Source organism: Podospora anserina, chromosome 3, assembly GCF_000226545.1.
Source record: "Podospora anserina S mat+ genomic DNA chromosome 3, supercontig 2".
NCBI lineage: Eukaryota > Fungi > Ascomycota > Sordariomycetes > Sordariales > Podosporaceae > Podospora > Podospora anserina.
The window spans coordinates 49,087-72,120 of NW_001914856.1; the positions used below are offsets into that span (position 1 = coordinate 49,087).

Consider the following 23,034-nt stretch of genomic DNA (forward strand, 5'->3'; position numbering starts at 1 on the left):
TAGCCCATCCTGAACCAACGTTTTCCAACCTTCACCAATCCTACTAATTCCCTATGGTTCAACCACACATTTTGCATCCGCATTACCATCCTATACACTATCGAACACGAGGTGGAAGCTGATGCCATCAAGCTCTCGTACGAATAATATATCAGCCACAGCAGCAGAAAACATGACCTCACTATCTGCTGTCATTGTTCGACCGGACCCAGATGCCGGACTGTCCGAATCCGAAAGAGCTGCCGTGGTATGTACTGAGCCCTCGATGATGCCAGTTCTGAGGTGTATTTGGCTGCTAACCACCGTGTTTTGCTGCTTTAGGACCGCAAATTGGTCCGTCGCCTAGACCTCGTCCTCCTGCCGTGGCTCTGTTTCCTCTACCTTCTTGCCTTTTTGGACCGCACCAACATTGGAAATGCCAAGATTGACAACATGACGAACGATATTATCATGTCTAACCTCGGTTACAGTGCTGCGTTGATGATCTTTTTTGTGGCATACTCGGCTTTCGAGCCCGTTGCAAATGTTCTGCTCAAGCGGATGCGTCCCTCAATATTCTTGCCCCTGATCATGTAAGCATGAGCCTTCATTGGTTAGGTCTCGAGATCTGAACAAGATTTTGACCGTGCATGTAGGGTCGGCTGGGGTGGTTGCATGACCGCCATGGGCCTTGTGAAGAACTGGAGCGGGCTCATGGCAGCTCGATTCTTCTTGGGCGTTTTTGAGTCGGGGTTGTTTCCCGGTGTCAATTACTTCATCTCCTGTTGGTACCGGCGGGATGAGTTTGCCCTACGTGCTGTGAGTAGTCCCCTTCATCTCCATCGCCCAATGGAGCGCATAAAACCTGACGAACCGTTGTGACCCAGGCGCTTTTCTTTTCATTCGCCGCCCTCGCCGGGTCGTTTGGCGGTCTCCTCGCGGCGGCGATTTCAACGATGGACGGTATCGGCGGCTTCGCTGGCTGGCGCTGGATCTTCATCCTCGAAGGCGCCCTCACCATTGTTGTTGCCATCGCCTCATTTTGGATGGTGCAGGACTTTCCTGACACGGCAGAGTTTCTCTCGGAAGCCGATCAAGAGCGCGTCCTCCGCAGGCTGGACCGGGACAAGCAAAGCTCGGCCCATCACGAAAACTTCAAGATGCTCTACGTTTGGCAAGCCCTCAAGGACACGAAGACCTACCTTGCTATGGTGGTGTACATGGGCCCCATGATGCCGCTTTATAGTCTCAGTCTGTTCCTCCCTACAATTATCTCGAACCTATCATTTACCGACCCTTCCCAGATCATCAAGAACCAGCTGCTCAGCGTCCCACCTTATGCTGTTGCAGCTTTGGTGACTATTGTGGTCAGCGTGTTCAGCGATAGACACCGCAAACGCGGTATTTACAACATGGGCCTCGCCTGCGTTGGCATCTCTGGCTTCATCCTCCTCGTTGCCTCCTCCAATCCAATTGTTCAGTACCTGGGGGCCTTTTTTGGCGCTGTCGGCATCTATGCTAGCATACCACTCACCATTGCGTGGGTGGCCAACAACACGGAGGGATCCTACAAACGCGGCATTGTTTTGGGATTGGTGATCGGGTGGGGAAACCTCAACGGACTTGTATCTTGTAATCTGTGGTTCGGTGCTCCACGTTTCCTTGCCGGCCACATTACCGTGATCGCGTATATGGCACTGTTTCTGGGTGGTGGAAGCTACATACTCTGCCGGTATTTGTACTTTCAGAATCTCGACCGAAAGCAGGGACTCCTTGATCATCGCCTGACGGGTTTGACGAAGGCGGAGATTGGGGATTTGGGTGACGCCAACCCGGAGTTCCTTTACACCTTGTAGAGAGACTGTCTGACTTTATCCTAAGGGATCAACATTTATAGCACCTTAATGGGATTTTACAGGGCTAGGGAGGATCAATGAGTGTGCGAAAGATGATTCTTTTACATTGTATCACTTACGGCCTTCTAGAGACAATGGAATCAATTGTTTGTCTAGAGATCAGAGGATTCCGGCAAAGCGGTGGATTACGCAGCACTGTGCCTTAGACCTGCCGATGCTTGCCCTTCACCGAGGACCGTGTCTTCCTTTTCGCCATGTCAAGGCGATGATGACAAAAGGGGATAAGAATCGGCTGCCCAGGACCCCGATATTAAGTTCAACGTATGCCAGGGGAATCCGTTTCTGTGCTGCTCGGTTGGGTTGCTTCTAAATTTACCGCTGCGCTGCAACCCCCTCTTCCAGCCCGTTGATGTTGATGCACGTCAGCGCCTACCTGGTAGACACCGTCGGGCTCAGTCCTCTGCTTCTCTGGTTTTTGCGTATACTCAAGATGGCTACATGCCGTAGTACTAGGAAGATTCGCGTGCTTTGCTTGGCACCGCAGCTTGATCGGCAACCCATGTCATGAATCTTTTTATTTTTTGAAAAAAGAAAGTTTGTGGGGTTTGAGTTGAGGTGATGTTAGCCCTCGGAAATGCAATTGCTTGATGTTTCCGTCGTACATCATTAAACCTTCAGGCGATTGAGCTTCAACCGATGCTTTCTACTACTCGTCGTAAATTTAGACAGTCGGGTCCAGATCGGCTGGTAGAGGTGCACTGGAGTGCCATAAATGGCCTGGGACTTCTCCAGATTTAATAACTCTGGTGCCAGCGAGCTGGACCAACCGCTTACCCAATGGAACCTGCCTCGGTTGCGCCTCCGACTTGCCGAAGGTGAGCTATACAGAGCTCCGTCGAGCCATTCACGAGAGCTCAACCTGATCTACACATCTGCCGGCAGATATTTCTGCGCGCGTTTCTCCTGAAGATCAGCCAAGAGTGAGCAGCGGCGTCAGCAAACCGCAAGCACACCTCCCCTGACTCTCTTGGCCACTCACTGAGTTTGAATTTGTGGTGCAGTAGGCAAACAAGCTGGAATCTGAGTGCAAAAAGACCTCGGAAGGATCCATTGCATGTAGCAGCAGTTCGAATAAGGTGACATACCACACAAACAACTGGGCTTGTCCCACGACCTCACCTTTCATTTATGACGCCGCACACCTACACCCACACGCCGTTCAAACTCAATTGAAGACTGTAGCACCTCCAACTGTTCTGGTTAGGTGGTAGGTAAGGTATTGAGGGATGGTGTATATAGATGGCTTCCCCACCCCTCCCGCGTTTAACCTTCTTTGGCGAGTTGATCGAGCTGTGAGGCTCCCTTTTTGTACATACTTTGCATACATTCATTCAGGTTCTCGTGAAGGAAGTCGAACACCGCGACGATATCACGGGCTTCCACTAACACAGAACATCAAACCATGTTTCCTTGATTCGTTCCGGATTTCATTTCACCAATTCTGCATATTTCTCATCGTCGGCGTCTATTGGGCATTGCAAGTTCCCTTTTTTCCAAGTTGTAGGTTGGCTTCGACAACTGCGTGACATTTTCCCCAGACTGACCCACACCTCTCATCAAGATCTTTTCCAATTCCACCACCTGAAGTTGCTCCAAGCACCAGTGGCATTGACTTCGCGCTCGAAAATATCCTCTATCTCGTCGATCTCGCCGTTTCTCCTTGTCCCAAACGACATGTTTTAACACAAACAACAACCGTCTCGATTAGAGTTTCTTCTTTCTATTTTTGTTACTGAAAATACCCGTCCTTTTCTTTCGTCCGATCCGAAGATGCCCGTCATCCCGTTTTTTCTAGCCAACACCACGACCCTCGACTCGGTCCGCCCCCTGTTGATTTTGACCGAGGAACAAACCGATCTTTTGGTGACAATCGAGCGGGCGCTGGGGTCTGTCTCTCTGGCTGCCGTCACGCTAGTGTTCGTGGCCTTTGCTTTGTTCCGTTCTGTTCGGACGGTTCCAAATTGCTTTTTGGTGTGCTCGTCAGTCGCGAATGTATTCTCATCGGTGGCTACCTTTATGACTCAGGATGGCCTAAGAACGGCTATTCAGAATGGGGACAAGGGGTTGTGCAACGCGCAGGGATTTCTGTTTCAGATGTGAGTTTGCCTGTTGTCTTGAGTACTGGTCGGGTAGGCAGGTGGACATTATCCGTAGGGACTAATCAATGGACTTGAACAGGTTCTTGCAGTCCAATCCATGGTGGTCGTTTGCTATGGCTATCAACGTGCTGATTGTATTTCGATATGGTGCCGACCCGGGACACTTTAAGAGGTGGTGGTGGGTATACTGCTCGATCTGTTATGGTGGACCAGGAATTTCTGCCGGTATTTTGCTCGCCCTGGGTTACTATGGCAATGCTAGGGTAGGTTGGATCGCTCTGATCCAGTCCAACGAAGCTGACAAACAATCAGATATGGTGTTGGATTGATTCCTCACATCAAATGCTACGGATCTACACCCAGTACCTCCCAGTCTGGATCTGCATCTTGGGCACTCTCCTGATCTACCTAGGTCTTGGGATCCATATATTTCGATCCCGAAACGATGTTGACACGAAGTTTCCTCTGAGAGCAAGCCCCGAACACCCACCCATCCTCCAACCCATACCGCGCGACAGGAAGTCCTTTTTGTCATTGAGCGACTGGCCTCTGTCCCCATTTACTAGTAGCGCCCTGTTTCCAGAATCGCCCGACGGTACTCACCCCCTCGCGCCGATGCCTATGACTGTCACTCGTGCGCAGTCTAGCCACACCCGCAACAGCCGGTCTATACACACCCGCCCAAGCCGATCGATCCGAACCCAACACAGCCGGTCTACAAGAGCTGCCCTACCAACCAGGGTAGCCAGTGCACCGTCGAAACGAAGCTCAAGTTACATGCGTGCCTTTGGGCTCAACCCCCGCCGAGCTCCCTCCCCTCCTCCAACTCTTAGTGAACAAGACGGAACCTTGGAACCTCGAACGGCGGAACCTCAGAGTGTGAATGGCTTAAGGGAGATCATAAGCGCATTTACCATCGACGACCCGGTCAAGCGGTCATATCTACTGACTGCGGGCCTCTCCGCCTTTGCAATTCTGGCCACATGGATACCAAGCAGCATCTTTCGCGTCAACCAGATTCTTCATGGAGACACAAACTTCCCAGCATACGTAGCCTCTACCGCTGCGTTATCAATCCAAGGGGTCTGGAACTTTCTGATCTTCTTCTTGATCAACAGACGGACCTGCGTATCTTGCGTCAGGGACAGACTTTCCACACCCCAGCAGTCCCGAATGTCGGCCTCGCTCGATCATGGACAGAGATCAAGGCCACTGACGACGGTCCATGTCGGAACACAAACCGAGCTCAACCGCGACATCATTGGGCTGGCCGAGAGCGCGGATATTGCCATCGAGACCAAGAGCATCAGAACCCTTCCTGAGGTCACCGAGATATACCAGAACGATGACATCCTTACCCACCCACTGCCGTCGCGAGAAAAGGACGCCCAGGGTCCAGCAAGCACAACCAACCTCGCGGCGACGATGACCACCCCACCCACAGCGCACCTGAAACCGCAACCATCCAAGCGCTCCCTTCGTCCAATCGGCCCAGTGCTCAAAGAGAAGCTCTCATCCAGCAACATGAGAAGAGACCTCACAGTTCGAATCCCCTGGCGCAGCCCAAGTAGAACAAGCAACTGGAGCCTCTCAACAACGGGAAGGAACAAGAAGGACGAGGAAGGCTCAAGGGAAGGGGAGTCCTCCCAGCGAAGCTACAGCTGGGACTTCTTGGACATTGGTCTAGAAAACAGAGGCAACATTTTGGCTGCTATCAGCAGCAGGGGAACACCGACCGGGAGTGGTGGAAGTCCGATAACGCTTCACAGCAGAGCTAGCGCGGTTATGGGACACAGCAGAGGAGTTTCGTCGCCTTGCTGATGTTATTTCTTATCTTACAGATAGCTCGGCTACAGCTACTTATTAATGTCGATCCATTGGTATCCGTTTGCTTGGGCCCAAGACGCGCAAAAGCTTTCAACAATGCACTCATGGTCAATTCCATGGTTCCTCTTGTGTGTTGTTGGAGTTGGCGTTCTGGTGTGGCCAGGAACAAAGGAGTTCTGAACAAAATGCCGAAATGGGGTTGACCCGAGCCAACTCGCCAGTGGCTTTGTTGACCGGTTGCAGGATTTGAACAGTACGGCAGTCCTTGTCGGCAGTGGCATGAACACCGCATTGTATGGAAAGGGAATGCAAACAATCCACACTCTAAACCTCACAGGAGGGTCGTGACGTCGATGCATGCATCACCTCTTTGTCTGCAGAGTACATACGCATCGAGGCTCGAATCTGAACCCCGAGACCGACCTCTCTAGTTTTTCGCTTTTCCGGTGCTTGCGCTTCCATACCTTTTTATCGTTCCCCTAGTAGCACCACTCTTTCATCCGTCAAGATGTCCCCGTATCGTGCGTGCTACGACAATTCCTTTCGTCCGCCGTCGCCCTCCTCAGGGTCGACCGATGATGAGGACTATGAAGCCTATCTGCAGGCTTCTCCTTACAACAACAGATCGTATGTTTCGAACAAAAAATCAGTGTCTGGAGGGAAAACAACGAGTACGACGTACAGAAGCCCTCCGCTGGATACCTATGAGTTTGAAAGACAGCCCTATCCTACACCAAGGACCCAGGCCCGAGAAAGTCCCTCGACGTCCGACTCGGATGAATCAAACCCCTCGGATCCAGAGTATGATTCCAGACGGGGGGGTTACTCTCGAGACTGGGACTCGGACCCGCCCGACAACCGCTTTGAGGAAGCCAAGCGCCTTGTCTTCTCCGTGCTTCTCTGGGTACTAGACACTGCCCTCAGTGTACTGCAGTATTTATTGGAGCTTCCATTACGGGTACTCCGCGCGATCCGTCCTTGGGCCCTGTACACCTTCCTATTTGCCTTATCAGGTGTATTGATCTATGCGACTTTGAGGCCCACGATTCCTTATATCTATCGAGAGATCAGAGAGGATCTTTTGACCTCGGTCCCCTACGGCAGGACACGAGATAAGCACTGGGCTTCCCACGAACCCGGCGTTTTCGACAACGTGGTGGCTTTTCTATGGGGAGGCAGGGCTGAATCGGAGAAGGACAGAGGGCCGGAATACCTGAAGAGGGTGGAAAGCCTGCAAGGGGGCTTTGTAGCCACGGCCCAGATCTGCAAGCAAATATTGGTGGAAAGTGCAGAGATGTACAAGTCTCACGATTCTTTCAAAGAACTGTGGCGTTTGGTGTACGACTCGGATTGGGAGAGAGGCACGATGGCTGGCGAGGAGTTGTGGGCAGTCTGGAAAAGGATGGCTTTGGAGACAAAGGCGTAAGTAAAAAGTCTCTGGGGAACCTTGTTGCTGTCATAGAACAGGAGCTTACTAGTGGGGGTTCTAGGTTGATTGGTGACTTCCAGAAACGAATACGGCTTTTTCACACAAAGATAAAAGAAGAGGACTTGAAACTCGTGGACTTGGCCCACCAGTCGAAGCAGCTGAAAGCTCTGAGGCCTTCTGAGGAGGAGCTGGCGGCCGGGAAGAAATCTACATCGCCAAAGATCCTCCGCTCCAGACCTCGAGGCACAGTTTTACCGACCGCGAAAGTCGATAGTGAGGAGACAAAGAAGGAGACGGTGGAGCTCGACGAGCTAGGAAGACGCCGGTTGCGGGATTTGGTAGTAACGAATCTGGACAGGACGCGGTCATGGATTTCGGCCGCGAGGGTCGATCTTAATATTTTGATGAGAGAATTGGAAGTCCTTCTAAGAGGGCTGGAAAAGGCCACCTCCATCGTCTTCCACATATACCCGGAGAGGTATTATCACGACAGGGTGGAGTTGGCTATATGGAACAGGCTTCTCACGAAGGCGCGCGAATCTGGCTTGAGTGACAAATCCGCAGAAGACCTCAAAAAACTGCCCAAACACATATTGAGCGCACAGAAATGTATATGGTCAATGGTTACCACGCTGGGGAAGTCTTCGGAGGAGATTGAGCTGCTGACGAACGCTCTTACTTCGACGACTCGTAGATTGGCACCTAGGTGGACTGTTGATGAAGTTGTGGGCGTGTACGCGAACATCTCCCAAGATCTGGAAGAAAGTGCAGATTTGTTGGGGCTTTCAACCTTGCCATAGTCAAGATAGTATAGGTACAAGCGTATATTAAATTTGCTTCGTTCTCGACTTGCCCATTCTATTCTGGTGTTTGGATTCTACCTTTGCCTGTGTCCGGTCGCCTTGAGTGCGCTGGAAGTTGACTCGTTCGTGTCGTCGAGATTGGCTATCTTGTTGCGTCGTGGTTGGTTTGTTCCTGGCTCGAGAAGGAAGGCCATATCGAAGGCATTCAACGGTGGTACCTAATTTCGTGTAGAGATTGTTAGCATTGTTTCTTTTTCTTTCTCGGTCAAGCATGACGCATGGAAAGAGGACAAACAATTCTAAAGGCCTTCTGGGGTCACAAACCAGGAAAAGAACAAGGTTTGACCGATGAATAGGTACGCCATAAAGATGGCCAGCCTACACCTAGCATTTGCCAGCCAGCCGGGACCACGTCCTGTCTGACGAAAGTATCTGAAGAGTTCCCAGGTATTGACAAAGGGTAATCGGGTGTGCTCCAAGAGGCCGATACACGGCTCCGAGCGCCTGGAAGCCCTAGCCACTCTGAGCACCCTGTCTGGTTGCCCCTTCCTCCCCTGGGACATGCCACCCCAGACATAAAGGATCAAAAGCAGGACCTCCTTCCAATAATCAGAAAGACAGTGCCGGTGGCTCAATGGTCAGGGCGCAGACTCCTTATTCTGCTACCTGAGCACTGACGTCGCTAACACATTCTACCTGAACAGGGTTCGAATCAGGGAGGCCAGCATTCTTCTCACTTACCTCGCAGTATTCTTAGGAGTGGTGTTTGGGTGGCTGGGGCTGGGAACGACTTGCTACATATTTAGGATTCTCGATTAAGGGGCCACGTCTTTGGGGTATCACCTTGAACGTAGGTTCTCATCTCCTCACATCTTGTCCTTCTGCATCTGGTGGTTGAGCAATCGGCACTCGGTTCTTTCCTTTTTTCTCCCAATCCTTTTGTTACTAGGTTGTTTAGACAAGGCTTGTCATGATTACGTGCACGGGCTAGACAAGATTTCATAGGATAGCTGCTATCTTTTCATCGGACTAGAGATATCTCAACAAGGCGTTGGACACGGGCATGGATGAAGCCCACAATCAAAGCCGTGGTGGGTGATATTTGGACTCCACCTGGAGTTTGGAGTTGCTTCCTGTATTTTTTTCAGGGCGAAAAAGAAAGGCACTGGTTAAATGCACCTACCCTTGGCCTTTATGTTTGTCTGTTAGAGTTTTTATCTGATTGCTTTAGCTATTAGATAGACGTAGGGACAAACTTAAGCAACCGTGAAACTAGACACCTGTTGAGGCTCTTCGGTGTTACACAAATCATGGATGTGTGGTGGCTATGGATTCCATTTAATTACCAGGCTGAAGGCCAACGCATGATGTTTTGGTGTGCCTTGAGCTTTGCCAACACCTGATTTCAAGCGGGCTGTGCCACAGGTCATAGGAACCTGGGATCGTGGGACTGCATCACTGTTCTCCCCCAGTCATTTTCCGGTTGGAGGCCAACCATGTTGCAAGCCACCACAAGCGGCCGACAGCGTCATTTACACGCCAACTTTATATTCGCCTTGTACATCCATTCTTCAATTTCTGTTTTGGTCACAGGTCAAGCGGTGGAATTTACGTTCTTCACTTCAGCCTTTCCCACACAATGTATTGGATACCAAGTACCCTCACCTCCTACGGGCGAGCATGTGTTGTCTGCGTCATGAATATGCTGCGGCCTTGCGCCTATATAATACTTCGGTGAGACTTTCACCTGACAAGGTGACCAGATCCCATTGCGAGGCAATAAAATGACATGGCTCAATCCGCATTTGAGAAAGAGTGCCAGGCTTGCTGAGTGATGAGGTGAGTGAGGGCTATATAGTAGAAACCGATCGCACTTCAACCCCCTACCTTCGAACCGCAATTTTTTGAATCTGCCTTTCAATTTTGGATTTACGCAACCTACTTTACATCAAGGACAAGCAAACTATACACTCGTACAGACAAAGTTAAAATGTGCATCAAATGGATCGACTACTACCGTTGCGGGCACGAGTTGGCGACAGATTACCACAACTGCTCCCGCCGTCATCTGCACATTGAGGAGAGAACTGGCTATGTATCATCCCGCGGTTGCGACCTCTGTTCCCGCCCGGGCTCAATCATTACTACAAGACGAACAACAGTGAGGAGATGGAGTTTCGGCTCCTCGGATGATCTCCTCAGTCCGAGCTTATTGGCGTCACGGCCGGCGAGAATCGAACGCAGCTACACGACAAGCCGCCGCAGCAGCTGGTATGAGGGCAGGCATTATCATCGCTATCACTACCACATAATCAATCATTAGGAGTTCTGTTTTTGTAGTCTCTTGGGCGAGTGTGGAGATACTTCGTTGAATTTGCAATGTCTCATCGGGGATGGGTTTTTTGACTTTTTTGGGGCATTGAACTTTTCATTTGTTGATTTATTTGCAGGAAGAGCTTTGTTACGTCTTGATCGGGGTGAATACTTTGCATTACGCTGCTTCTGAATTATCATCATGCGTGTTGATCTCTTGGCTATCCTTAGAATGCTCAATAGATTAGATTTACTTGCACCAGATATGATGAGAAGCAATGTGACGTTGTGCCGGTCGAAGATCCACATCTGTTGCACTCTCATTTAGGTCGACAGATGTATTTGAAGCGGTTGACATAGGGGAGACGCAAGAGTTTTTAGACTTGATTTGTGCCAGATGCTACGTTGTGGAACTAATTTGTGGCGTTTAGGGCTTGCGTAAAAGTCGGGGGTTTCAGCGGCATAGTGCTATAAACCCAACCTAACCGAGGCCCCTAAGGATTACCGCCCGGGGCTGGAGCTTCTTCCATTCCAGGTTGGTTGAATAAAGTTCCCAGTGCATGTGGCCTCATGCTTACCTACCTAATAGAATTGGGCCGAGTCACCAGGCATCTGCTAAATTTCCTGTTGGTCAGACAGGTCCTTGGACTCCACCACCTGCAACGGACAACAATCTGAACACTCCAAATCCGCAAGAATAGATCGAAACAACTGTGTGATCCGTGTCAGCGGAAACCTCCCCGAGGCAAGTATTCATAACCTGTTCTGTTATACAATATCGGGACCTGACTGAAGAAGACCGCCGCAGGAAGCGCGAGCACTACCGAATTATTCCCCATTCCCGTACAAGCCTCAGACCGAACACTCCCTCGAGGTAACGTGGAGCGGCCACCAAGACATCGGAATTAGCCCCCTACCAATCGTTATTACCAGAAGATGCTTCGGAGGAAGGCTATCGCCGGTCATGGAGGTCGAGTTTCCCGCGGCCGTGTCCGGCAACATGACGGCTATTCTCAAGCTCTTCGATCCCCGACACCCCCCGACGTTTCCCATGGGACAGAGAGGGCTTCTTCGACCCCATGGACCCCATGACCAATTGGCATGGGAAGATTTTGTACGAAAGGACAAACTAAGGCCGTTCCTCGACGAAATTACGGCAGTAGAGAAACAAGGCCTGTGGTCCGCATGGTATGAGCTAGGCGACGAAGAACCGCAATCACACGAGGCATTGGGTAGATACGAAGCAGGCCTGTATCGCACAACATTGGAGGAGTTCGACAGCGAGACAAGGGCGTATGGACGGTTCAGGGATCTGCAAGGGAAATGCATTCCAAGGCTTTATGCCCACGTTTTCATCCAGGCGCAAACGGCTGATCCAGCCCTGGCTGGACGACCCGAGTTCAGCATCTTCGGTATTTTCATGGAATCCATCCGAGGCTTCATCCTAGAAAAACTCCCAGATCTTCCCGCCTCCGACGCTCCGCCCAAGGAGCTCTGGAAGACGATTGTTCAAGATGCTGTCTACGCAGCAAACGAGATCAATAAGCGAGGTGTGGTCATGCTTGACTGTAGAGCTGGCAACGCCTTGGTAGAACACGACACGCATCGTGTTGTGATTCACGATTTGCCCAGTGCCAATTCCGCGACGAGGTAGAAGCCATGTATGCAGAGCAGAAAGCAGAGGCCGAGGAGGGCGACGAAGAGGAAGACAACGGGGGGGAAGCTCATGAGTGGGAATCGAGCGATGGTCTGCCCCGCAACTACGAAGAATACGTCCGCTTCCATGGGAATTCATTTGCCATCGGAATGCCTCTCACAACCAAGATTTTGAGAAAGGCTGGCGTCGATCTAGAGCATAGCATCCGCTATCTTTGCCGGGATAAAGAGGTGGATGTCTCTTAGTCTTTCCGGACAGATTTGCGATAGTTTGCTTCACCGCCTCATGTCGGTACTGTTGGTTAATGAAGTGGCGAAGTCGGCTGTGCTGTTGCTGACTGGAGTTGGCCCGAAAAAGGTGGCCCTCGCAGACTGTTGGCAGAAGATCTTTGCAGGACCAACCGTTCAGTGTGTGAGGTCGTCTGATACGACAAGCTTCACCCCACCTCCTAAGCATCTCCAGGCAGAACTTACAGCCAAGCCACCCTGCTTATTAACAGCGGCAGTATAGCAAAGGACTATTTAACGTGCACTCGAACCGATAACTCTCTGAACTCACACACTCTCGCTACTAACCAGACACTGAAGACTGTATCCATCATGGCTCAATCAAGGGAGTTAGTAGACCCATCAGCGGTGGTCAATCGCTATCGCGCGTTCGATAGATGGCAAGTAGCCGATCTCCCACCTTCCTTTTCGCGAAAATTCCTAACGAGAACCATCACAGGACCAAGGCTGGTAGTTCCACCCGCAAGGACGTCTTCCTCCACACGCACCAAATCATCAAAGAAATCCATCCCGACCACCATGTCACCAGAGCGAGACCAGGAGGCGAGATGGACCTGCTAGGCTATGCAGCCGCAGGTCACGCAACCGCCGTTCAGGACAACTACAACCCCTCCGGGACCAATGACGTGCCAACCCACAACGTCCCCGGCTTCTACCTTGACGCTGTCCGCGCCTACAAAGCCAGCCCCAAGCCCTTTGACCGACCAGGAGGAACCCTGATTGACAAGATCTATTTCGGCCGCTGGCTCTACACCTGGCAAGACTTGACCTTCATCCTCTACAAATGCGTCGTCCAAAACACCGACTGTGGCAACGATGTCATGCATTACCTCCTCGCTCCCAACGACGCAGACAAGGTAGATGAGCTTGGCCACCACCTCGACACTGACAGGCTTCTTCTCGCAGCAGGCGACTGGTCATGCACTCTCCACAACGAGATATACGTCTACGATAACGGCGACTGGATCAAGGACCCCCTTCTGTGGCAGAGCGTGCAGGGTGCCTCTTGGGACGATGTGATTCTGGAGTCAGCCATGAAAGACGCCTTGATGAGAGACGTTATTGGTTTCTTCGACACGAGAGATGTCTACCAAGACCTCGGGCTCATGTGGAAGAGGGGCATCATCCTCCACGGCCTTCCTGGTAACGGAAAGACCGCCTCCATCAAGGCGCTGATTAACTCCCTCGAGGCCAGAGGCAAAGAAGACGGCTCTAAGAGAATTCCAAGCCTGTACGTCAAAGCCTTTGACAGCTCCATGGGCGGAAAGTGGTCCATCCGGTACATTTTCGAGCACGCCAGGAAGATGGCCCCCTGCGTTCTCATCTTTGAGGATTTGGACTCGTTGGTGTTGGATGAGTACAGGAGCTACTTCCTGAACGAGGTTGATGGACTCGAGTCCAACGAGGGCATCCTCATGATTGGAAGTACGAACCATTTGTCCAAACTCGATCCTGCAATTGCCAAGAGACCTAGCCGCTTCGACAGGAAGTACCACTTCAAGCTGCCCAACGAGGAGACGAGGAAGAGATACGCAGAGTACTGGAGGAAGAAGCTGGAGAGCAAGCCGATCGTGGCAGACAAGTTTGAGGAAGAAATTACCTATCTTGTCGCCCAGTTGACGGACGGATTCAGCTTCGCCTACATCAGAGAGCTGTTCATGTCGTCGCTTCTGGCGCTTGTGCGCGGCTTCAATCCTGACGTTGTGGAGGAGGATCCCAAGGAAGACGATGCTGGTGATGAGAGCTCCTCGACCGCCGGTGACGGCGTAATTGTTGAGAAACCCGCAATCGTGGGAGAGGGCAATGCCGGGATGGAAAATACCGAGGAGCAGGAGAAGACTGGCGAAAAGACTAAAAAGTCCAAGCCCAAGCGGGTGTTCCCTGTGCTGGATATACCCGAGTATCTCCAGGACAACCTGCTGCTCAAGATCATCATATCCCAAGCAAAGATCCTTTTTGAGGAGATGGACCGTGACGATGATGAACAGAAAGAGAAGGAAGGGGACGGTGATGGCGCCATTCGGAGGATCCGAATGAAGCGTGGTTTACCGGCACCACGGATGCAACTGGTAAGCGGGACCACTGCTGCTAGCCCTCCTGCTGATTTCGCTCCTGATGATTCCGCTCCTGATGACACGGATCTCTTGAGGATGTAAAGAGCAATGGTGTTGTGAGCAATCAATCTGAATATACGCATGCTATCAGTCTGTCAAGTTAGAAAATGAGATACCTATACGAAAGTACAGCGTTCACTGTTTCATGCCCTCTTCCTCTGTGCCCCTGCCCCCCTGGGCACTCGAAACATCCAATAAAAGCCCAATGCCGCCACAATATTGACCACAATGTACACCCACACAATGCCGAAATCCCTCCACCTGGTATCATAACTCAGTTCAAACCTAGCCAAAAAATCATCCGTTGAACCCAACGGACAATAGCCACACAGATCCAACGCATCCCCGTTCAACACCCTTCCCCCAGCAGCCTGGGCAAACGGCCCCAGAAACTCACCACACGTCATGTTTTGCGGTGGCACCACATGCAACACTTCATAGTCCGCACAGACAACATCTGCCCCCGCGACAGCAGTCGACATATGCCCCCGGCCAGATACGTCGCCGGCGAGACCCGGTACATAAACTTCCAAAATGCGGGCAAATCCCCTGGCAGCACGCCAATACCACAAAACAAGATGCAAAGCACCCACAACAGCGTCGTCAGCACTCCCGCTTCTTCAGGGAGATCAATCCACACAATCGCAAAGTGGGCGACGGTGCTCGTGAACAAGAGATACTCCCACAGGAACAAAAACACCAAGAACCCCCTGATGGTCTGGTCATCGGGCGTGGAGTTGCGGACAAATCCAACGGGGTAGTACCAACAAAAGAATATGATGACCTCCATAAGTGTGCTCCAGCCCAGTTCGATCAGGACATTGGCCGTCACAAAGGTTGTCCAGTGGTAGACTTTGGAGAGTCGTTCGCGGGCTTCGTAGAGGTTGCGCTGGGGTATGAACATGGGCATAATCTGCTCATTGTAGTGCATGAAGAGCACGAAGAAAATAAAGATGGCCCAGAGTTGGTTCTGCAGGCCCTGGATTGAGTTGTTGGAGGGATAGCTGAAGCCAAGGTACAGGGACTGTTAGGTGATTGTCAGGGTTAATCCTCACAAACACGGTCAAGGAGTCTCACCGAAAGCGTGAACAAGGCAACTTTGGACCAAATGTATGCTGGAGATCGCCAGAAATACTTGATGATGCGGAGAGCGACCTCCCAGAATTAGGTTGAAAAGGAAGAGACAGATTCCTGATGCCGGCTTCCACGATCGTTGGTCTTGACCGCGCCAGCTTGGTCCGAGGCGAGAGATCGGAGTCGTGCAAGTTCCTGCTTGACACTTTGATACCCCGGAGAGGAGCACCAGACATGATGCCAGTCGATGGTAGAAGCATCCTCGTCAGGTGGCTCGATGACCTGTAGCATCCACTCTGCGGAGTTCTCACCTTCTGCAATGGGTGGTGCCCCATTTTGTTCGAAGTATTCAATGAGAGTCGACGCGTTTGGACCCAAGTCTGTGTTTCATCTAGGGGTGAGCCTTTATCAAAGGGAAGGGCAGTGTAACCTACCGCCGAAGTACACCGTTCTCCCACCAGGGGCAAACAACAGGAGACGGTCAAACTGGTTGAACAAGATAGCAGAAGGTTGGTGGATGGTGCAGAGCACAGCTTGCCCGTTGTTGGCGAGCTTTTTGATTAGCGTGGAGATCACCCAAGAGCTTTGTGAATCAAGCCCCGATGTGGGCTCGTCGAAGAATATCAGCAGCTGCGGCCGGGCTGCCAGTTCCACCCCGATTGTAAGAAGTTTTCTTTGCTCGATGTTGAGACCTTCGCCAGGCACACCGATGATGGCATCCGCGAAGTCTTGCATCTCTAGCATATCTATTACATGATCAACGTAGAGCAGCTTTTCCTTTCGCGATGTCTCAGCCGGTTGTCGAAGAATAGCGCTGAATTCTAGCGCCTCTCGTATTGTCATCGTACTCAGGTGTAAGTCCTGCTGTTGTGCGTAGCCAACCTGATGTTGAAATGTGGCATCGGTCGGGACCCCATCGATAAGTGTGTCGCCTGTCACGACACCAACTGAAACACGGACGGCGAGTGTATCAGTAATGTGGTCTTTCCAGCCCCTGAAAACCCCTACAGTGGACCTCTTGTTAGTACATCTACCTCTTTCCGTGGATGGAGGAGGCCTCGTGAGGTCCACGGAAGAGGAAGTGGTACGTACCATGAGAATTGTAGACACTCCGGGCTTGACCCAACATCAACGTGGTCAAGCAGCCGGTGCTCCTCGCCCTTGATTTTGATGTCGTAACAAAGATCTTCCCAATGGAAGATTGACCTCCCTCTTGTGAGGCCAGTAGAGCCAGGTGCCAAGGTTCCCTTTTCTACCGTTACCACATGTTGTTCCTGGGCCAAAGCCTCGGTATCCGAGTCGACTGAATGCCGTGGGCGAGAAACAGCTCCAGCCCTCCCGAAAACAAGTACCTTCCCTCTGGTTTTCGGCGGTCGTGCAAACTCGGCGGTGGCGAGATAGACGGCAAAGAAAAGGATCATGAACCCCACGATAATCGCCACGTTTCTCCATTTGTGCTCATTCCAGTAATTAAACGACAGGTTAATGTACTTAGTCACCGCGGACATGAGAAGACCCCGGCTCCGCACCAACAACAGAGCAAAACTGCGAGTGAGGCGGCAGACCTTCGTAGCCTGGGCCTTGCGGTATCATACTAGCACACGGAAATTCCCTCTCATGAGATTCGTTTGCCATCAAGGACTCAAAGGCATAGCTAAGAGGTTGATAGAGACCATCCATCGTGACCAGTTTGGCATGTATGCAGTGGGCAAGGTAAAGCCCGTGTAAATAATCAATCCAATACCGAGAAGGGCGCTCGGTATCATGGCCTCCTCAAGGGAGCGGGTTATGCTGGCCAAAGTGCGAAACATGGCCGACAGAGTAAGCGTCGATAGGAGGGTAATGAGACAAAAGAGGAAGAAGGCGCTGACCTCCCGTCTAAGATGAGCCGTAAAGTAAACCATTATGTTGAACACGAACATGTTGATAATCTTGTAAGGGAGACCGCAAAGATAGCTGGCAAAAGCTTGTGCCGATTGATGGTAAAACGCGTAGCGATTATGCTTCTCGACAACGGGGCGTTCGGCGTAGATGGTGATGACCTCAAGCTGGCTAGCGAAGGCGTTGAACATCAATGAAAAGAAGATGATACCGCCCCGGTAATAGAAGCTAGAGGAGTCTTCTTTGAGGTTGTAAAACATGGTTCCCAGGACTATGGCTATGATCAAGAAGAAGACCAGCGACGTAATCGTGAAGGCAGGGTCGGCCAACAGTCTTCTCCAGGCACGCCAATACGCCAAAGCAACCTGTTGCGAGTATGAAATGATATACGGTGAGTTCGTGCGCTGTCCTTTGGCCTGCTCCTGTCGTCTGGATCCGCGATAGTCGGTGAGCCGTATTTGCTGTGGGTGCTTCTCTTCGTACACCATTAACTCCTGCAATAGCTTCTGCCTTTGCGGGGATTGAATCCATCTTTGCTAAATTCATCTGGCGTTCGTGGCACCAAGTTCTCGTAGCCTGGTTTGGGGCGTCGTTCGTGAGGGCTTGTCATTGATGTCAAAAAGTCAGGGACTGTTTGTCTGTCGGGGCACTGAAAGCCCAAGTCCTCAAAATATCTCTTTGCGTCCTGAGCCGGGCTGAAAAAGATCTGTCTTCCCTCGTATATAACCGTGACACGATCAAACAAATCGTATGCGGACTGGGGAGCTTGGTACAGCGACACCACAGATGCAACATCGCAAAGGTCAGCTTGGAGGCGCAAATTCCGACAGAAGTTGATGGCATTGGCACTGTCAAGCCCGCGGGTTGAGTTGTCCCAGCACTGAAGCTTGGCTCATGTCAGTGCTGCCTCTGCGATGCTGACCCGTTTTCGTTTACCCCCACTGACCCCTTTAACATCCTCGTCGCCGACTCGTGTGTTTACGGTATGTGTCAGCCCAAAGATGGCCATCATGACATCGCGCCTGATTAGAGCGAGCTCCTGACGTGTGAAACCCCCAGGTACGTGACGAACACTGCGGGCCAAGCTGGCGAAGGACAGCGTTTCGCCGACGGTAAGATGAGCTAGGTGGACGTCAAGCTCAGCATTGTAAAGAACATCACCCCGAAGGGAGCCGCGAATGTGTTTCGGGTGAATCCCTATCGAGGAGCACATGTGTTAAAAGCCGAACCAGAAGGTGGGGACGAGGATGGTTGGCAAATACCTCTATAATTCAGGTAAGACTCTGGATCGATCTCCAAGTCTGCGGTTTGAGATGCGAGCGTCTTGAGCAAAGTCGAACAGCCAGCTCCCGGTGGTCCCAACACAAGAAGCATCTCTCCCCCTTCCACCACCCCTTCAAAGCCCTCAGAATTCGTTTCGGGGTGTTGCTTCGGCGGTTGTAACGAACCGCACAGGTTCTTGACTACCTCCACCACAACACTTGAGACTGACTGCTGGACCTGAGTCCCTGTATTCCAGCCATGGACGTTTGGATTTTGAAAAGCCACACCAAGGGCTCGGTTGGGCGCGCATTTAGGGTCCCCCTCGGAGAAGTTGATGAATTCTCTGGTCCAGGCACGGGCGTCAAATATCGCTGCTTTGGGGTCGAGCATGCTCCCGGGTATGGGGTCGATGGGGCCATTGCGAGTATTCAAAGTTCCGCTGATTCGTTGCGCGAGTTGCTTCAGTTCTTTTGTGGCATCCTCAGGTTTCGCCAAACTGGGTATATCGGCGAGGTTCGTAGGCGTCCAACGCGGAAAGGCTGAAGGGTGTTGAAGCTCGGGTAGCGGGTGCCATGGTAACGGGAGCCATGGTAACGGGAAAGGGCAGCGGTGAGGCTTTTGAGCACCCCGGACCAGCAACGCGATAGGCAGATGACAGAGCAGTTGGTCGTCAAGCTTGCTCTTGCTGTGAGAACGAAAGAGAAACAACCAACAAACTCCTTGGCACCCCTGTCTGCTCTCAGATTAGACGCGCAACGTTGATGTCTCCGTAGAGAGGCAATGGAGATACAACCGTGTTCAAGTTGCATTCGCTTCAGGAATCTCTTCCATGTTCTGCTCGGGGCGAATCCCTCCGCATCCTGAAATCGTCAGTATAATGTCCGAGACGGAGCAAACGAGCAACCGCCCCGAAGAATATGTCCACTTACGGCACTCGGCTCAGGTCTTGGCTCCGGCGTTGGCTGTCTTGGCTCGGCGAGAGCGGGACCCCAGCGCGGCCATGCCCAACGACAACGGAGGTTCTGGCGATTCTCAGATGGGCAGATTGTGACGAACCCCTATCCAGAACCTCTGAAAAGGATGCTGGTTGAAGGTACTTCTGAATAATCCTAGTTCGGTACAGTTAAACAGTGTACAATAAATGGCTTATCTCAATCACAATAACTAAAATACTAACGATCATAATTTATATTACATACTACGGAACTATTTATCTATACTAGCCAGTTCCTTCGTATATATAGACCTTAGGACCGTGGACCGTTGACTTACAGACAGTCCTCGGTCCACTCCTGATTGGCCGATGCTAGACCGTGGACCGTGAGCCCCGCCGCGGTCCCCGGTCCCCATCTTATTAGTCCGTTCTGTCCACCTGGACCGTACTTAAGATATATAATATTATTTATACTTAGGTCCCTTTATACTTTTTAACCTCGTAGTATAGTATATAGTACGTCGGCTATTTGTGACGAACCCCTATCCAGAACCTCTGAAAGGGATACTGGTTGAAGGTAACTTCTGAATAATCCTGGTTCGGTGCAGCTAAATAGTGCACAACAAATGGCTTGTCTCGATCACAATAGCTAAAATACCACGATTGTGACTTGTCATTGCATACTGCGGAACTGTCTATCTACACCAGCCAGTTCCTCCGCGTATATAGACCTCGTGCCAAGCCATGATCAGTCTCCCAAGACCACTGATCACCTCTGCTCAGTCTGCTCAGTGCCCTGAGCATACTGATCATCTCTGCTCAGTCTGCTCAGTGCCCTGAGCACACTAATTACTCGTCCTCCACTGTAATTAGCTTTCTTATACATTCTCCCGATTGGCTCCTACTCCCGTGGCCCCACAACCCGTCCTGCACCAGGGTTGTAACACTATTATATTAAAGGTATAAGTTCGATTCCCGTCGAAGTTTTATATCTAAATTTATAAATATAGTTCGTAAATTTAAATACTAGCTTCTTAGTTACCCCGCCGGTAATATATTTTTAACTTTTTTTTATTACGGTAAAAGCATATAATATTAGTTAGGCTTAAATTCCTTTATACTTATTAATTTCGTAGTATAGTAGGTAGTATATTGATTATTATATCGAAAGTATAGATTCGATTCCTATTAAGGTTTTTCCGTATTTAGATTTATAGATATATTTCCGTGAACCTAAGTACGGTTTTTTATTTTTTTAGGTTTTAATCGGTTTAAATATTACCGGTAAAATACTTTTTATTTATCCGGGTAATTAAGGTTTATTTTTAATTTTTATAAATTATTTATAGGCGGGTATCTTAATTAATTAACTAAATACTTTAATTAACTTTTATTAAATTATAAATTTAATATTTTTTTTATATTATAATTTTTTATCCTCCGTTACTACCTATATATTAACCTTATTTACCGGTAGTACGGGTTTTAAAAATAAAATATAAAAAGTATATATTTATAAACGTATTATATTAAATAACTTTAATTCGAATACCGTTTTAAAATTTTCCTTTTAACCTTAAACGGGCCTACTCTCCTATAGTCTAGCTTCTTGCTAGGTCTTTTAATATATAAATTATATATAAAAAAGAATATTATATTTCTCTCTTTAAAGTAAGGTTCTGTGACGAACCCCTGTACAGAACCTCTGAAAGGGATACTAGTTAAAGGTAACTTCTGACAATTAGTTCGGTGCAGCTAAATAGTGCACAACAAGATATCTCAATGTAAATACTAGCTACCGTAAATACAAGCTTAAATTACATACTGCGGAACTATCTATCTACACTAGCCAGTTCCTCCGTATATATAGACCTTAGGGCCGTAAGGTGCTCGCCCTGCTATAGGCCCGATTACTCCTAGCATATTACATCTGCATTGTACTCGTCGTGCTATACCTCTAATTATCCCTAGTATCTTGCATCCTGTAGACTGCTCGTAAGCCTTAGCGCTATAGCACTTTTGCCTAGCCCTAATCGGCTTATTCCCTGATTTCTTAAATAATTAATTAGGGGCGACTTGCGCCCTATATATGGCGCGACCTGCCGTTAGGTTAATCATAATATAATGCTCCTTTTCCTAGGTTAACGCCCCGGCGACTGTATTTCTAAAATAATTACCGATCTCCCTTTTTTCCGTATCTTTACTATAAATTCCTCTCCTCTCTTATCCTAACCGTTATATTTAATCGTATAAGGAAATCGACTCGTACGAGTACCGACCGTCGTTATAATTAAATATATTTTTTTAAAAAGTTTAATTTTATTATACTTAAATATATTTATTATAAAGAGAATAATCTTTAATATATAGCTTCCCCTCGATACGACCGGTACTTTCCGTATATTAATTCGAGTCGTTCCTATTATAATATTTATAGCGTAAATCGTAAATTTCTTTTTTAACCTTCCCTTCCCCTTTCTAACTATTCTTATAGTCCGTCTTTTAATTAAAAAGAAAAAACGTTTAAATACCAAAAAGTAAATTACTTTAAATAAACTTTTTTATTTTAAAATATAATTATATACCTTTAAAGCTCGAGCCTTTATTACTTTTCGTTACAAATCTCGGCTCTTTAAGGAGGAAAAGAGAGAGTTTTTCGCGCGGCCTACTACCCTATATAGCCCGCCGGTAGCGGACGCTTCCGCTATTCCTTCCGATCTTTCCTTCCTAGATCCTTCCTTAGGCTTCGACTAGCCGCTTAACCTTTCCCTAAACCCGGATATAGCCGGTCCTTCCTTTTTAACCTCCTAAAATATTACCGCTAATATACTTTTTATTTCTTAAAGTAATTAAAGCGTATAATACTATTTATATTTAATCCTCTTTATACTTTTTAACCTTATAATATAGTATATAGTACGTCGATTATTATATCAAAAGTATAAATTCGATTTTTATTAAAGTTCTTTAATCTTTATATTATTATTATTTAACGGTAATTTAGAAATTCGTTTTTTTTATTTAAGTTTTAGTCGGTCTAAATATCGTTAATAAAATTTTCCTTATTTATTTAAATAATTAAAGTATATCTATAATTCTTACGAATTATTTATAGCCGGATATTTTAATTAATTAATTAAATATCTAAAATAACTTTTATTAAATTATAAATGTAATATCCCCCAAATATCAAAAAACAAACATAACCTTCGTTACTACCTATATATTAACCTTATTTACCGGTAGTATAGGTTTTAAAAGTAAAAAATAAAAAGTAAATAAACACAAATAAATCACATCACACACCTCTAAACCGAAAACCGTTTTTAAGATTTTCCTTTTAACCTTAAAAAAGCCTACATTCCTATAATCCAGTTTCATACCAAATCCCCCAAAACGTAAAAAAAAAAAAACAAGGAAAATAAAACCCCCCCCCTTAAAGGAAAGCCCCCGAGCCA

General features: G+C 49.0%; 7 protein-coding genes across 7 annotated transcripts; 5 read left to right on the forward strand and 2 right to left on the reverse strand.

Annotated features, from left to right (window-relative positions):
• Nucleotides 1-172: 172 nt before the first annotated feature.
• On the forward strand, nt 173-1,835 carry PODANS_3_2010 (uncharacterized protein; the record flags this gene model as incomplete). The annotated part of the gene is made up of 4 exons (XM_001908931.1): nt 173-247; nt 322-572; nt 636-798; nt 867-1,835. 4 exons carry the CDS (start codon nt 173-175, stop codon nt 1,833-1,835), a joined length of 1,458 nt encoding a protein of 485 aa, XP_001908966.1.
• A 1,830-nt stretch (nt 1,836-3,665) lies between these two features.
• Nucleotides 3,666-5,815, forward strand: PODANS_3_2020 (uncharacterized protein; the record flags this gene model as incomplete). The annotated part of the gene is made up of 3 exons (XM_001908932.1): nt 3,666-3,991; nt 4,074-4,257; nt 4,307-5,815. 3 exons carry the CDS (start codon nt 3,666-3,668, stop codon nt 5,813-5,815), a joined length of 2,019 nt encoding a protein of 672 aa, XP_001908967.1.
• Nucleotides 5,816-6,329: 514 nt separating this feature from the next.
• PODANS_3_2030 (uncharacterized protein) lies at nt 6,330-8,050 on the forward strand (the record flags this gene model as incomplete). The annotated part of the gene is made up of 2 exons (XM_001908933.1): nt 6,330-7,243; nt 7,312-8,050. 2 exons carry the CDS (start codon nt 6,330-6,332, stop codon nt 8,048-8,050), a joined length of 1,653 nt encoding a protein of 550 aa, XP_001908968.1.
• A 3,280-nt stretch (nt 8,051-11,330) lies between these two features.
• PODANS_3_2040 (uncharacterized protein) lies at nt 11,331-12,020 on the forward strand (the record flags this gene model as incomplete). Its single annotated transcript, XM_001908934.1, has 1 exon — nt 11,331-12,020. The coding sequence occupies one exon, from the start codon at nt 11,331-11,333 to the stop codon at nt 12,018-12,020; it is 690 nt and encodes a 229-aa protein (XP_001908969.1).
• Nucleotides 12,021-12,858: 838 nt separating this feature from the next.
• PODANS_3_2050 (uncharacterized protein) lies at nt 12,859-14,466 on the forward strand (the record flags this gene model as incomplete). Its single annotated transcript, XM_001908935.1, has 1 exon — nt 12,859-14,466. The coding sequence occupies one exon, from the start codon at nt 12,859-12,861 to the stop codon at nt 14,464-14,466; it is 1,608 nt and encodes a 535-aa protein (XP_001908970.1).
• Nucleotides 14,467-14,524: 58 nt separating this feature from the next.
• On the reverse strand, nt 14,525-15,355 carry PODANS_3_2060 (uncharacterized protein; the record flags this gene model as incomplete). The annotated part of the gene is made up of 2 exons (XM_001908936.1): nt 14,525-14,685; nt 14,854-15,355. 2 exons carry the CDS (start codon nt 15,353-15,355, stop codon nt 14,525-14,527), a joined length of 663 nt encoding a protein of 220 aa, XP_001908971.1.
• A 551-nt stretch (nt 15,356-15,906) lies between these two features.
• PODANS_3_2070 (uncharacterized protein) lies at nt 15,907-19,032 on the reverse strand (the record flags this gene model as incomplete). Its single annotated transcript, XM_001908937.1, has 6 exons — nt 15,907-16,555; nt 16,591-17,072; nt 17,172-17,873; nt 17,942-18,259; nt 18,326-18,576; nt 18,642-19,032. The coding sequence occupies 6 exons, from the start codon at nt 19,030-19,032 to the stop codon at nt 15,907-15,909; spliced, it is 2,793 nt and encodes a 930-aa protein (XP_001908972.1).
• Between the last annotated feature and the right edge of the window lie 4,002 nt (nt 19,033-23,034).